The sequence below is a fragment of the Chaetomium strumarium genome (assembly GCF_033439665.1).
Source record: "Chaetomium strumarium strain CBS 333.67 chromosome Unknown B0T15scaffold_1, whole genome shotgun sequence".
NCBI lineage: Eukaryota > Fungi > Ascomycota > Sordariomycetes > Sordariales > Chaetomiaceae > Chaetomium > Chaetomium strumarium.
The window spans coordinates 3421433-3433947 of NW_026944429.1; the positions used below are offsets into that span (position 1 = coordinate 3421433).

At 55.4% G+C, this 12515-nt stretch overlaps 5 protein-coding genes across 5 annotated transcripts; 2 read left to right on the plus strand and 3 right to left on the minus strand.

Annotated features, from left to right (window-relative positions):
* Positions 1-54: 54 nt before the first annotated feature.
* On the minus strand, positions 55-612 carry B0T15DRAFT_507044 (YjgF/Yer057p/UK114 family; the record flags this gene model as incomplete). The annotated part of the gene is made up of 4 exons (XM_062867626.1): positions 55-171; positions 232-435; positions 503-516; positions 573-612. The coding sequence occupies 4 exons, from the start codon at positions 610-612 to the stop codon at positions 55-57; spliced, it is 375 nt and encodes a 124-aa protein (XP_062726141.1).
* An 895-nt stretch (positions 613-1507) lies between these two features.
* On the plus strand, positions 1508-3975 carry B0T15DRAFT_387295 (glycosyltransferase family 39 protein; the record flags this gene model as incomplete). The annotated part of the gene is made up of 3 exons (XM_062864375.1): positions 1508-1774; positions 1842-3483; positions 3545-3975. The coding sequence occupies 3 exons, from the start codon at positions 1508-1510 to the stop codon at positions 3973-3975; spliced, it is 2340 nt and encodes a 779-aa protein (XP_062726142.1).
* Positions 3976-5890: 1915 nt separating this feature from the next.
* On the minus strand, positions 5891-8247 carry B0T15DRAFT_387304 (uncharacterized protein; the record flags this gene model as incomplete). Its single annotated transcript, XM_062864376.1, has 3 exons — positions 5891-7172; positions 7226-7449; positions 7513-8247. 3 exons carry the CDS (start codon positions 8245-8247, stop codon positions 5891-5893), a joined length of 2241 nt encoding a protein of 746 aa, XP_062726143.1.
* A 1527-nt stretch (positions 8248-9774) lies between these two features.
* B0T15DRAFT_35181 (uncharacterized protein) lies at positions 9775-10854 on the minus strand. Its single transcript, XM_062864141.1, has one exon. The coding sequence runs from the start codon at positions 10605-10607 to the stop codon at positions 9990-9992; it is 618 nt and encodes a 205-aa protein (XP_062726144.1). The 5' UTR covers positions 10608-10854; the 3' UTR covers positions 9775-9989.
* Positions 10855-11490: 636 nt separating this feature from the next.
* On the plus strand, positions 11491-12329 carry B0T15DRAFT_35216 (uncharacterized protein). The gene has a single exon (XM_062864144.1). The coding sequence runs from the start codon at positions 11675-11677 to the stop codon at positions 12251-12253; it is 579 nt and encodes a 192-aa protein (XP_062726145.1). The 5' UTR covers positions 11491-11674; the 3' UTR covers positions 12254-12329.
* Positions 12330-12515: the final 186 nt, after the last annotated feature.

The window sequence follows — 12515 nt, forward strand, 5'->3', positions numbered from 1 at the left end:
ATCTTCGATTTTCCTAAGCATATGTGGCGCTTCGAACTTCCCATTCGGACCAATTCAAGGAAGAGCGATGCACTCAATCTCAACGTCAACCCCCTTTGGCAATTGCTTCACGGCGACGCAGCTCCGGGCGGGCTTGTGGACAAACCACTTGGCGTACTCCTCGTTCATGCTCTGTATCATAGTCACTCAGTGTACAGTCCAAGCGTTGTCCCGTAACTCGGGGTTGCTCACAGCGAAGTTGGCCATGTCAGTCAGAAAGACATTGACCTTGACGACCTTCTCGATGGAGGAGCCGGCCTCCTCGAGAACTGCCTTGAGGTTGCCGATGCAAGCGGCCGTCTTCTGCTGGATGGTGCCCTCAATCAAGGTGCCCTCGGCATCGCAGGGGATCTGGCCCGAGCAGTAGATGGCATTGGGTGTCTTGATGGCTTGGGACTTGAGAAAAGGGGTCAGTCAGAAGGATGTAAACAACAGCTTATGTCCCAAATCGTCGGGAACATACGTAAGGGCCAGCAGCTGCAACTCATATCAGCAATTCGCTCGTCAACGCAAGAGGGAAGCCGGTAACTTACGCGGGGCGGCGTTCTTGGTGAGGACGGGTGTGGCAGACATGTTGTGCATGCGGCGAGAGGTGCGGTTGAGAATTGGTTGTGGTGTTCTACTCAAATATGACCGAAATACAAGAGGGAAGGCTCGTCGGCCAACTACCGTGAACATAACAGAGAACTGAGTCAGCTACTACTACAAATCTCTCCACGGCGCGATTCTGGGCATTAATGTTGGCCCGTTTAGCTCCGTTCTTCGGACCACGGCAAGGAGGGGTTAGAGGCGGGTTACCGGTAACCCCGCCGACGCGGCCCGGCCCCGGGCCATTCGAGATTGGCGTTCACCGAGCCAGCCGTTGAAAAAAGCATACACTATGGATACGGTGAAGTGGATATGCATAGCTTTTGGTCTTACTTGGGAATATAGCCAATGTATGCACCAAAGACGCTTACACTGTCGCATCGTTTCTTTTAAGCCTGCGTATCAAGTCACAGCGCGAGACCGGCGAGTCCTGAAAGTGGCTCTCGCGATGCTGAAGCTTCCCGGAAGGGTAGGCGCTTGGACCACTCCTCTCCGTGGGTCGACTACGGACCCGGTTCCAGCTTACGCCAGGTGTCCAGAAAGCCTTCAGGCCCGGTGGAGCAGCTAATGTTGAGCTGAACCATCAGTGCGACGCAATTTAATACAATACTACCAATTCTTCCTTCTCCTTACCTCGTCCACGCGCCTTTTCAGCTTCTCTACTGTCTTTAATCTTCCTTTTGTAGACATTGGTTCGTTGACGGGTTTTGTTTGGGCATCAGCTCCCAATCGCTGTTGTTTGGCGAGGTAAGTCTTTGTCTCGTTGCGCTCGGACCATGGAATCCAGGGGAGACAATCAGCACTTCCCACGGCGCTCATGATTGCTTGTGCTGCTTGAACCGTTCAGTTGACACCTCAGTGCTCACCCAGCATACCTGCCATGGCCGCCACGTCGACGTCGACGCCCCCGGGCACATTGCGCCAAAGGAACGTCGGGTCCGCGACCAAGAAGGCCAAGGATGGGTCCTCTTCGGATGTCGAGCTTGACAAGCTCGTGAAAGCGGCCTCCGCGAAAGCCTCCGGCGCCAGCTCCGAACGCGACTACAAGGCCGTCTTCGTCGTTATCACTGCCTTGGCCTTCCTCACCAGATTCTGGGGGATCAGCCATCCCAACGAAGTTGTCTTTGATGAGGTCCACTTCGGCAAGGTGCGCCTCCTACCCTCGCCTTGACTGCCCCATTGGCCGCTCTACTGACGCCCGTCTTCCTCCGCAGTTCGCCTCGTATTATCTCGAGAGAACATATTTCTTCGACGTGCACCCTCCGTTCGGCAAGCTCCTCTTCGCCTTCATGGGCTGGCTGGTGGGATACGATGGCCACTTCCACTTCGAGAACATTGGCGACTCGTACATCGTGAATAAGGTCCCCTATGTCGCTTTCCGCTCACTGCCCGCCATTCTCGGTGCCCTCACTGTCTCGGTTACCTACCTGATCATGTGGGAGTCCGGCTACAGCCTCCCCGCCTGTATTGTGGCGGCCGGCCTGGTCCTCCTTGACAACGCCCACATTGGCCAGACACGTCTTATCCTACTCGACGCCACACTCGTCTTTGCCATGGCCTGCAGTTTGCTCTGCTACATCAAGTTCTACAAGCTCCGTCATGAGCCCTTCTCAAGGAAATGGTGGAAGTGGCTGATACTGACCGGCTTTGCTCTGTCATGCGACATCTCAACCAAGTATGTCGGCCTGTTCGCCTTCATCACCATTGGCTCTGCCGTCGCCATCGATCTCTGGGACCTCCTCGATATCAAGAGACCCGGAGGCGCCCTGAGCCTGCCAGATTTTGGCAAGCATTTTGCTGCTCGCGCCTTTGGCCTGATTCTCATGCCCTTCCTGTTTTATCTCTTCTGGTTCCAGGTCCACTTCTCCATCCTCACCCGCTCTGGGCCTGGAGATGATTTCATGACCCCTGAATTCCAGGAGACGCTCAGCGACAACATCATGCTCGCAAACGCCGTGACCATCGACTACTACGACACCATCACCATCAAGCACAAGGAGACGAAGGCCTATCTTCACAGCCACCCGGACCGGTACCCCCTGAGGTACGACGACGGCCGTGTCTCCAGCCAGGGCCAGCAAGTCACGGGCTATCCTTTCAACGACACCAACAACTATTGGCAGATTCTTCCTGCTGGTCCTGCCGAGGAGCCACAACTTGGCCGCCATGTTAAGAACCACGACCTCGTGCGGCTGCGTCACCTTGTCACCGATACCATCCTGCTGTCCCATGATGTCGCCTCGCCCTACTACCCCACCAACCAGGAGTTTACCACCGTCTCCATTGCGGACGCCTACGGCGACCGGGCTGCTGACACTCTGTTCGAGGTGCGGATCGAGCACGGCAAGAATGGCCAGGAATTCAAGAGCGTCTCTAGCCACTTCAAGCTCATCCATAACCCCAGCAAAGTGGCCATGTGGACCCACACCACGCCTCTGCCAGAATGGGGCCACAAACAGCAAGAGATCAACGGAAACAAGCAGATTGCCCCGAGCTCCAATGTGTGGCTTGTCGAGGACATCCCCTCACTTCCGGCCGACCACAAGCGCCGCGAGAGGCCGGAGAGGAAGGTCAAGACGCTCCCGTTCCTGCGGAAGTGGTTTGAGCTGCAGCGGTCTATGTTCTGGCACAACAACCAGTTGACCGCTAGCCATCCCTATGCCTCGCTGCCTTACCAGTGGCCGTTCCTGCTCCGCGGCGTCAGCTTCTGGACCCAAAACGAGACTCGCCAACAGATCTACTTCCTTGGCAATCCCATCGGTTGGTGGATTGCCAGCAGCGTCCTGGCCATCTATGTCGGTGTCGTATTGGCCGACCAGTTCTCTCTGCGCCGCGGCATCGATGCCCTTGATCATCGTAAGTATTGTTATGGGATGTTTGAACCAGACCCCGGCACTCGAGCTAACCAACAACCCAGGCTCCCGCTCGCGCCTCTACAACTCCACCGGCTTCTTCTTCCTTGCCTGGGCAACACATTACTTCCCATTCTATGTGATGGGCCGTCAGCTGTTCCTGCACCACTACCTCCCAGCCCACTTAGCCTCGTGCCTTGTCACGGGCTCGCTGGTTGAGTTCATCTTCAGCCAGGACGCCATCGAGCACGAGCTGGCCTACCAGGCCGCCAAGGCCGGCAAGAAGGTCGCAGCGCTCAAGCGCCACCTGACCGCCCGTGAGCGGTTCGCGGGCCAGAGCTTGCTGGCTTCCTGGATTGCGGCCCTTGTCATCCTCGTGCTTGTCGCTGCCAGCTGGTACTTCTTCCTCCCGCTGACGTACGGCTATCCCGGCCTGTCGGTTGACCAGGTCTTGAGGAGGAAGTGGCTGGGCTATGATCTGCACTTTGCGAAATGAACAGCTTCCGAGGGGAGATGCTTTATTGGATGTATCAATAAGGCTTGGTGTAGCTCTAGCGCAGGATTAAGCGTACATGACAAGAGAGTAAAGAGGTCGCCTGGGTTTGGCGCTGTTTCGGTGGCTATGGGATTTTGAAATCGGACCAGCAATCGGTCCCAAACCATAAAGGAATCAAAGCCTCACTTGCACTGGAGACTAGGACGCAGGATCGAATATTAGAAACAAATCACTCCAACCCGATATGTCCAGAACAATCACATATATCATTCTCCCGCTGTTCTTTGGACTATCTTGGTTTGGAGGTATAACATTTGTAAACAACCGTTGGGCCTAACGGAGCTCGAATGCTGTACTACCTCATCAAGATCCGACTACACTCTTCAGACAGGGAAGCCAGAATGGCAGGATATATGGTGCCACCTCTGTCGTTGATTTCGGCAGTCGGTTTGGTCGTTGACATTGAACCCAGCACTACACAAGACTCGGGACAAGTTAGCATAACTCGCACCATGCATCAGGCAAACGCCCCCATCAACCACGAAAGTTAAAAAGAAAGCAAAAAGGCCCTTCAGAAACCCAGATTATAAGCACCACCAACCCCACCGTCCAACTACCTCCCTCTCTCCCGCCTCCAACCCTCTGCCCCGCCAGCATATGACGATGCAAGCGTTCCCCCGGAGAGGAGCGGGCAAGGGAAGGAGGCGAAAAAAGAGGATAGACAGCAGGTCAGCCAAGGAGGCACCCACCCCCGATTCCCCCCTCAAACAAGCCAAAGGGCTAGAAGGAGGAGAAAAAAGGTGGGGTGGAGAGATAGCCCCGGGGCGGTTCAGACGGCTCTTCCTATTATGAATAAAACTTGAGGGTTGCAACCGGCGTTGCGAAGATCATCATGTAAACGGCGCTTTTTTGCTCTTTCCCCTCCCCCTTTTCCTTCGCGAGTGCGGGAATGAGGACGGGGGGGTGGCGTGAACAAGAAAATAAGGGTGAATAGGAACATACCTTACCAAGGGAAAGAAGGCCCTTGGTGTCCAGTCTCGCCGGTGAATCCGCTGAGAGCAACTGATTACAGAGTTAGGTACTAGCGGGGTCAACAAGCACCTATGATTGGGATAGAAAAGGCCGCCGTGATAGCTTGCCAGGTCCATAGCCGCCGAGCCATGTCGTGGACGTTTTCTGCGAGAAGTGATGAAAGGTCCCAATGAGGTGCAAGAGAGAGAGAGCAAAAATATGCGCGAAAGATGAGCTCCACCTCAGTTGCGCACGGACCACAACGTCACCCGGTCTGAGACTTTGAGCCGGTGTGGACTGTGGAGCAAACGATGAATCGTTCACCGGGAACGCTATCATAAGTTCCAGGTGGTTATGGTAAATTACCTGTTATTGGTACTACCTAAATAGAATAGGAAACAACAAGTTGTATCTTGCTTCAGCGTGACTCAGTACGTCCAGTTTGAAAGCTTCCAGTATTTGAGAGGAATCTACCGAGTAGTTCAAAAATACCCAACCACTGGGAAGATCACATCTCCCCCGAGAATTCTCCATGCGAAACAATATTCACCATTCCCTTCACCTGTGCTCTGCCATCTCTGCTAATGGAGAAGTGTCAAAGAAGCGAGGCATCAACAAGAAGCCAACGTAGAACACACAAAAATCAACTATTGAGATACAAGTGGAGACAGCGCGTCCTGAAGTGCATCCCCAGACGGATCCGCCGCACCATTCTCTCCGAATTGCCAACTCCCGCTTCATTACTTCATAACAAAACTTCATCTCTCCCTATTTTGTCTCCCCAACAAGAAGTCGCATCAGCGTTTGCGTCGTGGAGCAAGGGAAAACCTCATTCCCATCATACGGAACGGATACGCCCGCTCGGCGTCGGATCAGAGTTTGACCTCATGGCAGCGCATCACACTTAGTAGGGGATATAAGCGCTGAGATCCTGCGTCGACCAATCGATGTTGAGGGCATTCAGCAGGTCTTGAGACGACGGTTGAGAAAGCCCGGTACCCATGGTTGGGACGTCGGTTGTGGCGAACAGAGATTCGTTGTACATCGGCTTGGAGACACCATTGTTGGGGAACAGGATGAAGTCACCACCGTTGACAGCATTGGCGATTGCAGCAAACTCGTTGTTATGTTCATCGAAGCCCTCGTCCAGCTCAGCCAGAGAGTTGGGTGTATAGAGCATGGCATTCCCTTGCCCAGCGGGGGAAAGCTGAGCCGGGTGAGGTTGGCACAGCTCGGCCGCAGTGTATGACATGTACTGCGGCGCAACATCCTTGTGATAGATGTGGGAGTGTAGTGGAGGCGGAGTCGGAAGCTGAACGGGAGCACTGTAAATGTCCTCATACATCGTGAAGTCTGTCGCGACATCCTGGTAGGCCGAGTTGTGGTCGAGGCCAGAATCGGTGGACGGAGTGGGGTTGTCGATGGGGGAGTAATCCAGCGAAATCTCCTGGGGCATCATGCTGAAGTTCGCATCGTTGGGAATATAGGTAGGGAAGTCGAGACTGTTTCCGTAAACCCGGTTCCAGTCGTCAGGAGGTGTGGCCACTCCCACACTATGATCGCTAGGAGGAGTTGGGATGTTCTGGAGCTGGGGGGTCGGCTGGGCGGAGTTGCCAGCGATGCTGGAGCCAGACTTCTTGCCGTTTGTCTTGGTGCGGACATAGGTCCACCCGTGAGCCTTCTCCATGTGCTGCTTGCAGTTCGACTCCCGCTTGGACTTGTACGGGCACGGCTTGTATAGGCACTCAAACATCGGCGGACTGGATGAGTGCTTGTCATTGTGGTGGCGGTCCATCTCCTTCTCGGTGGGCCACCCGTACTCGTGGTACTTGCAAGTCGGGACGGGACACTTCCATGGGCGTGAATGCGTCTTCTCGTGCTTGGTCAGGTCGCATGGACGCTTGAACTCCTTGTTGCAGCCCGGCTCCCGGCACTTCTTTGGAGCGAGCTCCTCAGGGCTAGCATTCTTCTTCCGCCTAGCCATGGATCGCATGATCTCCTCTTCATCTACTAGCTCCTGGCTGGCCGAGCGCTTGAATCTTGTCACGGCATCAGGCTCCTCATCGATCTTCTCGATGACCTCGCCCGTGGCCATCGAGATCATCTTCCCGTTCTTTTTGACGCGGACGAGCTCGGCAGGGCGTCCATTGATCTGAATCCCGCCATGGAGCTTGATCTCATCAGTGCTAGTCAACGCGTTAGTGAGGGCGGGATGTGAGACCAAAGGGGGGAGTCATACGGATCCACATCCATCTCGTTCTGGTCGCCCTTCTCCTTCGCGTCGGCAAGTTGCTGGGCGTATTGCCGGATTTGATCGACGAGGTCAATGAAGTAACCGTTGCTGTAGGGAACGTCGCAGGGGCGAGTTTGTTCGCGGTCGCTGAGGTATTCAACAGTCGCTTGGATGCATCGGATCGTCGTGAGGCAGAAGTCGAGATAGAGTCCAGCGGCCTTGGCCCTCTCCTTTAAAACCAAGGAGCGGTAAGTATCACCCCTCACACTTGTGTCAGCCATGAGCTCACTTACTGGAGCGGTTAACAGTAGAGTCTTCTCGAGGTCTCTGAGGCAGACAATCTCCTTCTGCTGGATCTTCCTAGGGCACTCGAGCAAGAGGGGGTGGAAATCTTTGAAGCCGGCATTTCCAAGGAGCGGCTTGAGGGTGTGCTCGCAGATACGGCTAGTAGCCCGAGGGCCAAGGCCGACAAGACTGCCGGCATCGGTCGTGCGAGCGGCAGCGGACTTAGTAACTGCGGATACCTTCACCGTCCTCTCCTTCTTGACGGCGGCGTCTTTCTCTTTGGTCGAGGCGATAGAAGTGCCCAGGCCGCTGTCCGAGTCATGGAAGCGGGAAGGACGGCGCGTTCGGGGCCGGAGCATCCGGCGCTCGGCCGGCTGCTCCTTAGCCATAAGCGAATCGAGGGTGTGATCAAGCACTCCTCGTGGAAGAGGAAGAGTCTCGTCTCGCAGGGTCTTCTTGCGCGCGGGGACGGCAACCGAGTCGGGCTTGGAAGAACCAGCCAAGGTCTTGTCAATGTCACCGAGTGTTAAGGCAACACGGCGGCGGTGAGCATCGATGACATCGTCGAGGTTCGTTTGGGATCGACGGGGCAGCGGCGGCGGCCGGAAGACTCTCTCAGGCGACTCAGGAGGGGTTGTGGGAGAATGGAAAGTTGCACCCTTCTTGAGGACCATGTTGGTCTTAACCGTGAGGCCCCTCGAACCCGAGCGAGTCACCGGAGTTCTACGAGGGTTGGAAGACATGATTGCTGGTAGTGGGGGAACCCCCGAGCTTTGTGGCAATCGATGGGAGACTGCGTCAAGTTCTCGGGTCAGCGATCAATGTGTTCATCGTAGGGCTTGAACGACACTGGGTTCATGAGTCACAGTCGACTTGCAGCACCCCATGCAGTAGTCTTTCAGTCCGTCCCTCGGACAATCGGATAGGTTGTATAACAGTGAAGGATTGAAAAGAGCAGTGCCAAGGATGAGAAGGTCATGAACCTACCAAGCTTGTGAAGGGACGCAGCGACAAGCGCCAGGGACCCGAAACGCAGCTGGAATCAGGACCTGGCGAAGGAGCGATGGATAACGGATAGAAGTAGACAATGTCAATGTCAGACAGAGTCGCGTCGAAGGGGAGAGAAGTCCTATAACAAAGGGGCGGCGACAGAGGCTTGTCGGATGGTTTCGCCGTCTGAGCTCAATCGTGTATTCCTTGCAGTTCCAAAGGAAAGACACTGCCGGTGGTCAGTCGGATGGCCTGAGGCGAAAGTTGTCAAAAAGGGGGGAAAGACACGGAACGCGGGCGACAAAAGACTCGGGAACGGGAGGCTCATCGCGAGCCGGGCTCTGGAGAGATGATGAGAAATGCGGTGGTCTGTTCAACGCTGCTGCCTGCTCTGACGACAAGGGTCCCCGGCAAAAGTGGGGCGAAGGCAGGCGCAGCAAGGACGGCCATGGTTATCCATTGGTCGAAAATGGATCCTTCGATTGCGATGCTGCACGGTTCTCAATGAGGCCCTGTTCATAGCGCCTGGTTGTCTCAAAAGTCCCAGGACCGATGTCTCGGGCAGCGGCTGCTAAAAGGGAACTGCATCATTCCGGCTTGAGCTGCAGGTCTGTGTAGGTACACTGGTAGCAGCCGACATGTAGGTACTGCAACTGTTGTTCCCACAGTTAGGTCGTCCAAGGACTCCCGTCACAACCCGTCCTCGCTCCCTGGCATTTGAGGACAGCCTGATGGCCTACACTAGAGAAGGAAGAGCGGACAGAGATCGAGCCAAGAATGCGGCAAATGTCAAAAACGATTCAAGAAAGAGCCGCGGGGCGAATGACGAACGTTGCGGTGCTGGAGGTTGGCAACTAGCTGTGGAAGAGACACGTCAACTGTCCGGCGTGCCGACGCACCTACCACCAACGCCGCAATTCAACTCGTTGGCGCTATCCGAGTTATTTACGGCAAGTCCTTTGTGTTTGGTTATATCTACAGTGGGTGGTATGGGCCACAACAGCTTCATGACTGCCCGGCTCAAGTGGCTCAGCCGTCACCCTGCAGCCCTCCTCAGTGCATAACCAACTGCTGCAGGAAGCGGTGGCTGCACGGCTCCTCCCAACCCGTTTATTTACAGCCGCTTCCTTCTCATAATCTTGATTGTTAAGAAGGTTGGATCCCTCTGGGAGTCTCGCAGTCAAAGGAGCAAGTCAGGCTGGCTGGTCTAACTTTCCCTGACGTCCGATGTCCCCTTCGGCAAAGCAACCTAAAACCCATTAACGTTAACCTACGCTGGGGTCTGTGGCCCATGTCGGAGAGAGTGGCGCCCACGGGCTCAGCCAACAGTATGGGAACTGGAACGTTTGGAAGTGCAAACGGCAATAGACCCAGACTTTCATCCGTCTCCCTACCGGGGTACCGGGATGGACACCAGACACTTCTGTAGCGCGCAGTGGATTGCGGTACAATGAAGGTATATACGCACAGCGTGGTACATGTTGTGTACTAGTACTTACCTGTATATGCATTGGTATACGCTACACATCAGTGTTGGCGGAAAACGTCGACGGGGACATGCAGCACTGCGGCTTGGGGACAAGAACCAGACCAGTAGGGCAGGGTGCGATGGGTTGATTGCCGTAGCCACCGTGCCACCTGAAGCGACTCTGGTACATACGGCCCCCGGCCTCCTATCGAAAGGACCAGTTGGCGAGAGAAGGAAATCGAAAGCTGACTGGCCGACTCTTCTCCATGCTCTCTTCCGGTAGCAAACGAAACCGGACTCCCAATCAGCTGCAGGACAACAGCATCTGAATGCAGCTGACCACGTCGACTTGCACATCAACAAAAACCCGTCTTGACTCCTGAGAGTTTGAGGACGGGCGGGCCCCGAGACGGCAATGGTCGGCGGAGAGCGGACCGGCAACCCCACAGGGTGCGGCGATTGGGTGGGAGGTGGCCATGCTGTCCTGCAGTGTCCGGGTGTTCCAGTGTTACCCCTCTCGGTCTCGTAGGGCTGGCCGATCTGGGCCGATCCATCTTGGGGGTGGGAACGGATGGGAGACCGGGACTGCGAGAGTCTGCCTCTTATCTCTAGCTCTGTCCCGCGAGAACCGCGCAAGGCACGCATGCAGAAAGCAAGAAAGTGGTGTTCATGACTCCTCCTATGAGCCACTCATACGCTGTTGTTCGCTCGCACCACGCAAACTAGCCAAGCCGCCGTTTTTCCGGTTGGGACTCTGGGCAGCTCACCCGCGAGTCGATCTCGCGCATCCACTTCACGGTACACAATGTACGGAAGCCGGCTCTTGCGTCAAGCCGAAGGGACAGGAACACGCACGTCAGCCCTATGGGGGGCACATCTTCCGACGAATGAAATGGCAGGGAACTTGGGGGGCCTTGTGCCCAATGGTGAATGCCTAGGGAAGAAGAACGCAACGTGCACGGCCAGCTTTTGTCGACGTAGGTATGTAGGTCGTTCTCTCTACATGCATACTTTACCCACTTGCCAATCAGGCAACTGAATTCTGTTCTACCCGTTCTCTCCTCTGATACCTGTGATCATTCTGATGAGCGGGGTCCGGCATCGCAGGTAATACGTATCCGTAACCAAACATCGGTGAATGAACGCGTATACATGCAATCATTCATCTGAGATAGTCTCAACAGAAGAGGTGACGGAGCAGTTACGTTACTGGAGGCAACAACATCTTTCCCCCCTCCCCCCCTCTGTGGTCTTATCAGCACGTATCTTCAAGGCAGCAGGGAACGGTGCAGGACGCAGCTGGGTGCCCCCAACGAGCACTTGCCGTCGTTGTTTTGTGTACTAGCTACGCTTTCTCGAAACAACATGGCCGAGACGGGATGTCTCGAACGACCAGTTTGGACCTGCCCGCAGTATCCAGTGCATTCCCGGCCGGAAACGGTATTTCCCTGAACTCTTTGCCCCGCTCGCCCACCCTTTCCGTGCTCCCACAATTCGTCAGCTCTACCCAACTGTCTCTTTTTTTTAAAAAAAAATTGAAAAAAAGAAAAGGAGAAAAAAGCCTGCCGAGTTAAGTCAATCTTAGGCTGCTGTTCTTACCTACACCTGGTGAACTCAAAGTCTCCCTCCCATCTGGGGCGTAGGTAAAACCCTCCTTCACACCCAGATCGACTCCAACAGCGCCAGGGGGCGGTCTGCTAGAGGGGCGAGACATGAAGCGTAGGACCGCAGGATTCGTCCGGCGCCAGGGGCGAGACAGGCATGTAGTCGTCGGACACCGCCCGCACCGCCCGCCTCGAGCCTCTGTGCGGCGGCGTGCTGACCGTGGTGTTTACCCTCAGCTTACCGGGACCACCACCACCACGACGCTGGGCACGCTTTGGGTTGTAGGACGGCGGCGGCATCGCCGCGGCGGAAAAGGCATACGTGTTCCCACCGCTCGGCCTGGTGTCCATCATCTGTGCCGTTCGTGGAGCACGATATTGCTGCTGCCGGTGCTGGGCAACCGCGTTCGTCCTGTCTGGACCAGCAGCCCCTCTCTTAGGATGAGCTGTTCGCTGCTGTGTAGTCTGCCTGCCGTCCTTGTTGACCCCGTTGCGTCCAGAGAGGCCAGGGGTGTGTTGGCGCGCGGGCCTGGCCAGGAGAGGCGTCGAGTGACTAGTAGTACTGGTGTCCTTGGGTTTGCCACCACCGCAGCAGAGACTGAGAAAAGTGCAGGAAGCGCTGCTCTTCTGTCGGGCGGGCCTGTGCCTCTCGTCCATTTGATGGATGTTGTGCTCTTGTCGTCGTGACTTTGAGAGTATCTTATATAAGTATAGGTAGTGCAAAGTGTCTCCGTGGACTGGAATTAGGGAGATTAAGTTGGCTTTTTTTTCTAAGGTCAAGTTCCTGTTGTTGCCCTTCGATGTACGACTGTGTAATGCCCACGTCTCTTAAACCAGTGAAAATAAACGGGAGACTGATGTACCTGCCCATATCAAAGAATACGAGGCGACGAGAATGCATTATTTGTTGCGATAAACAGCGGCGTCACTCACCAACAATAGGACAATG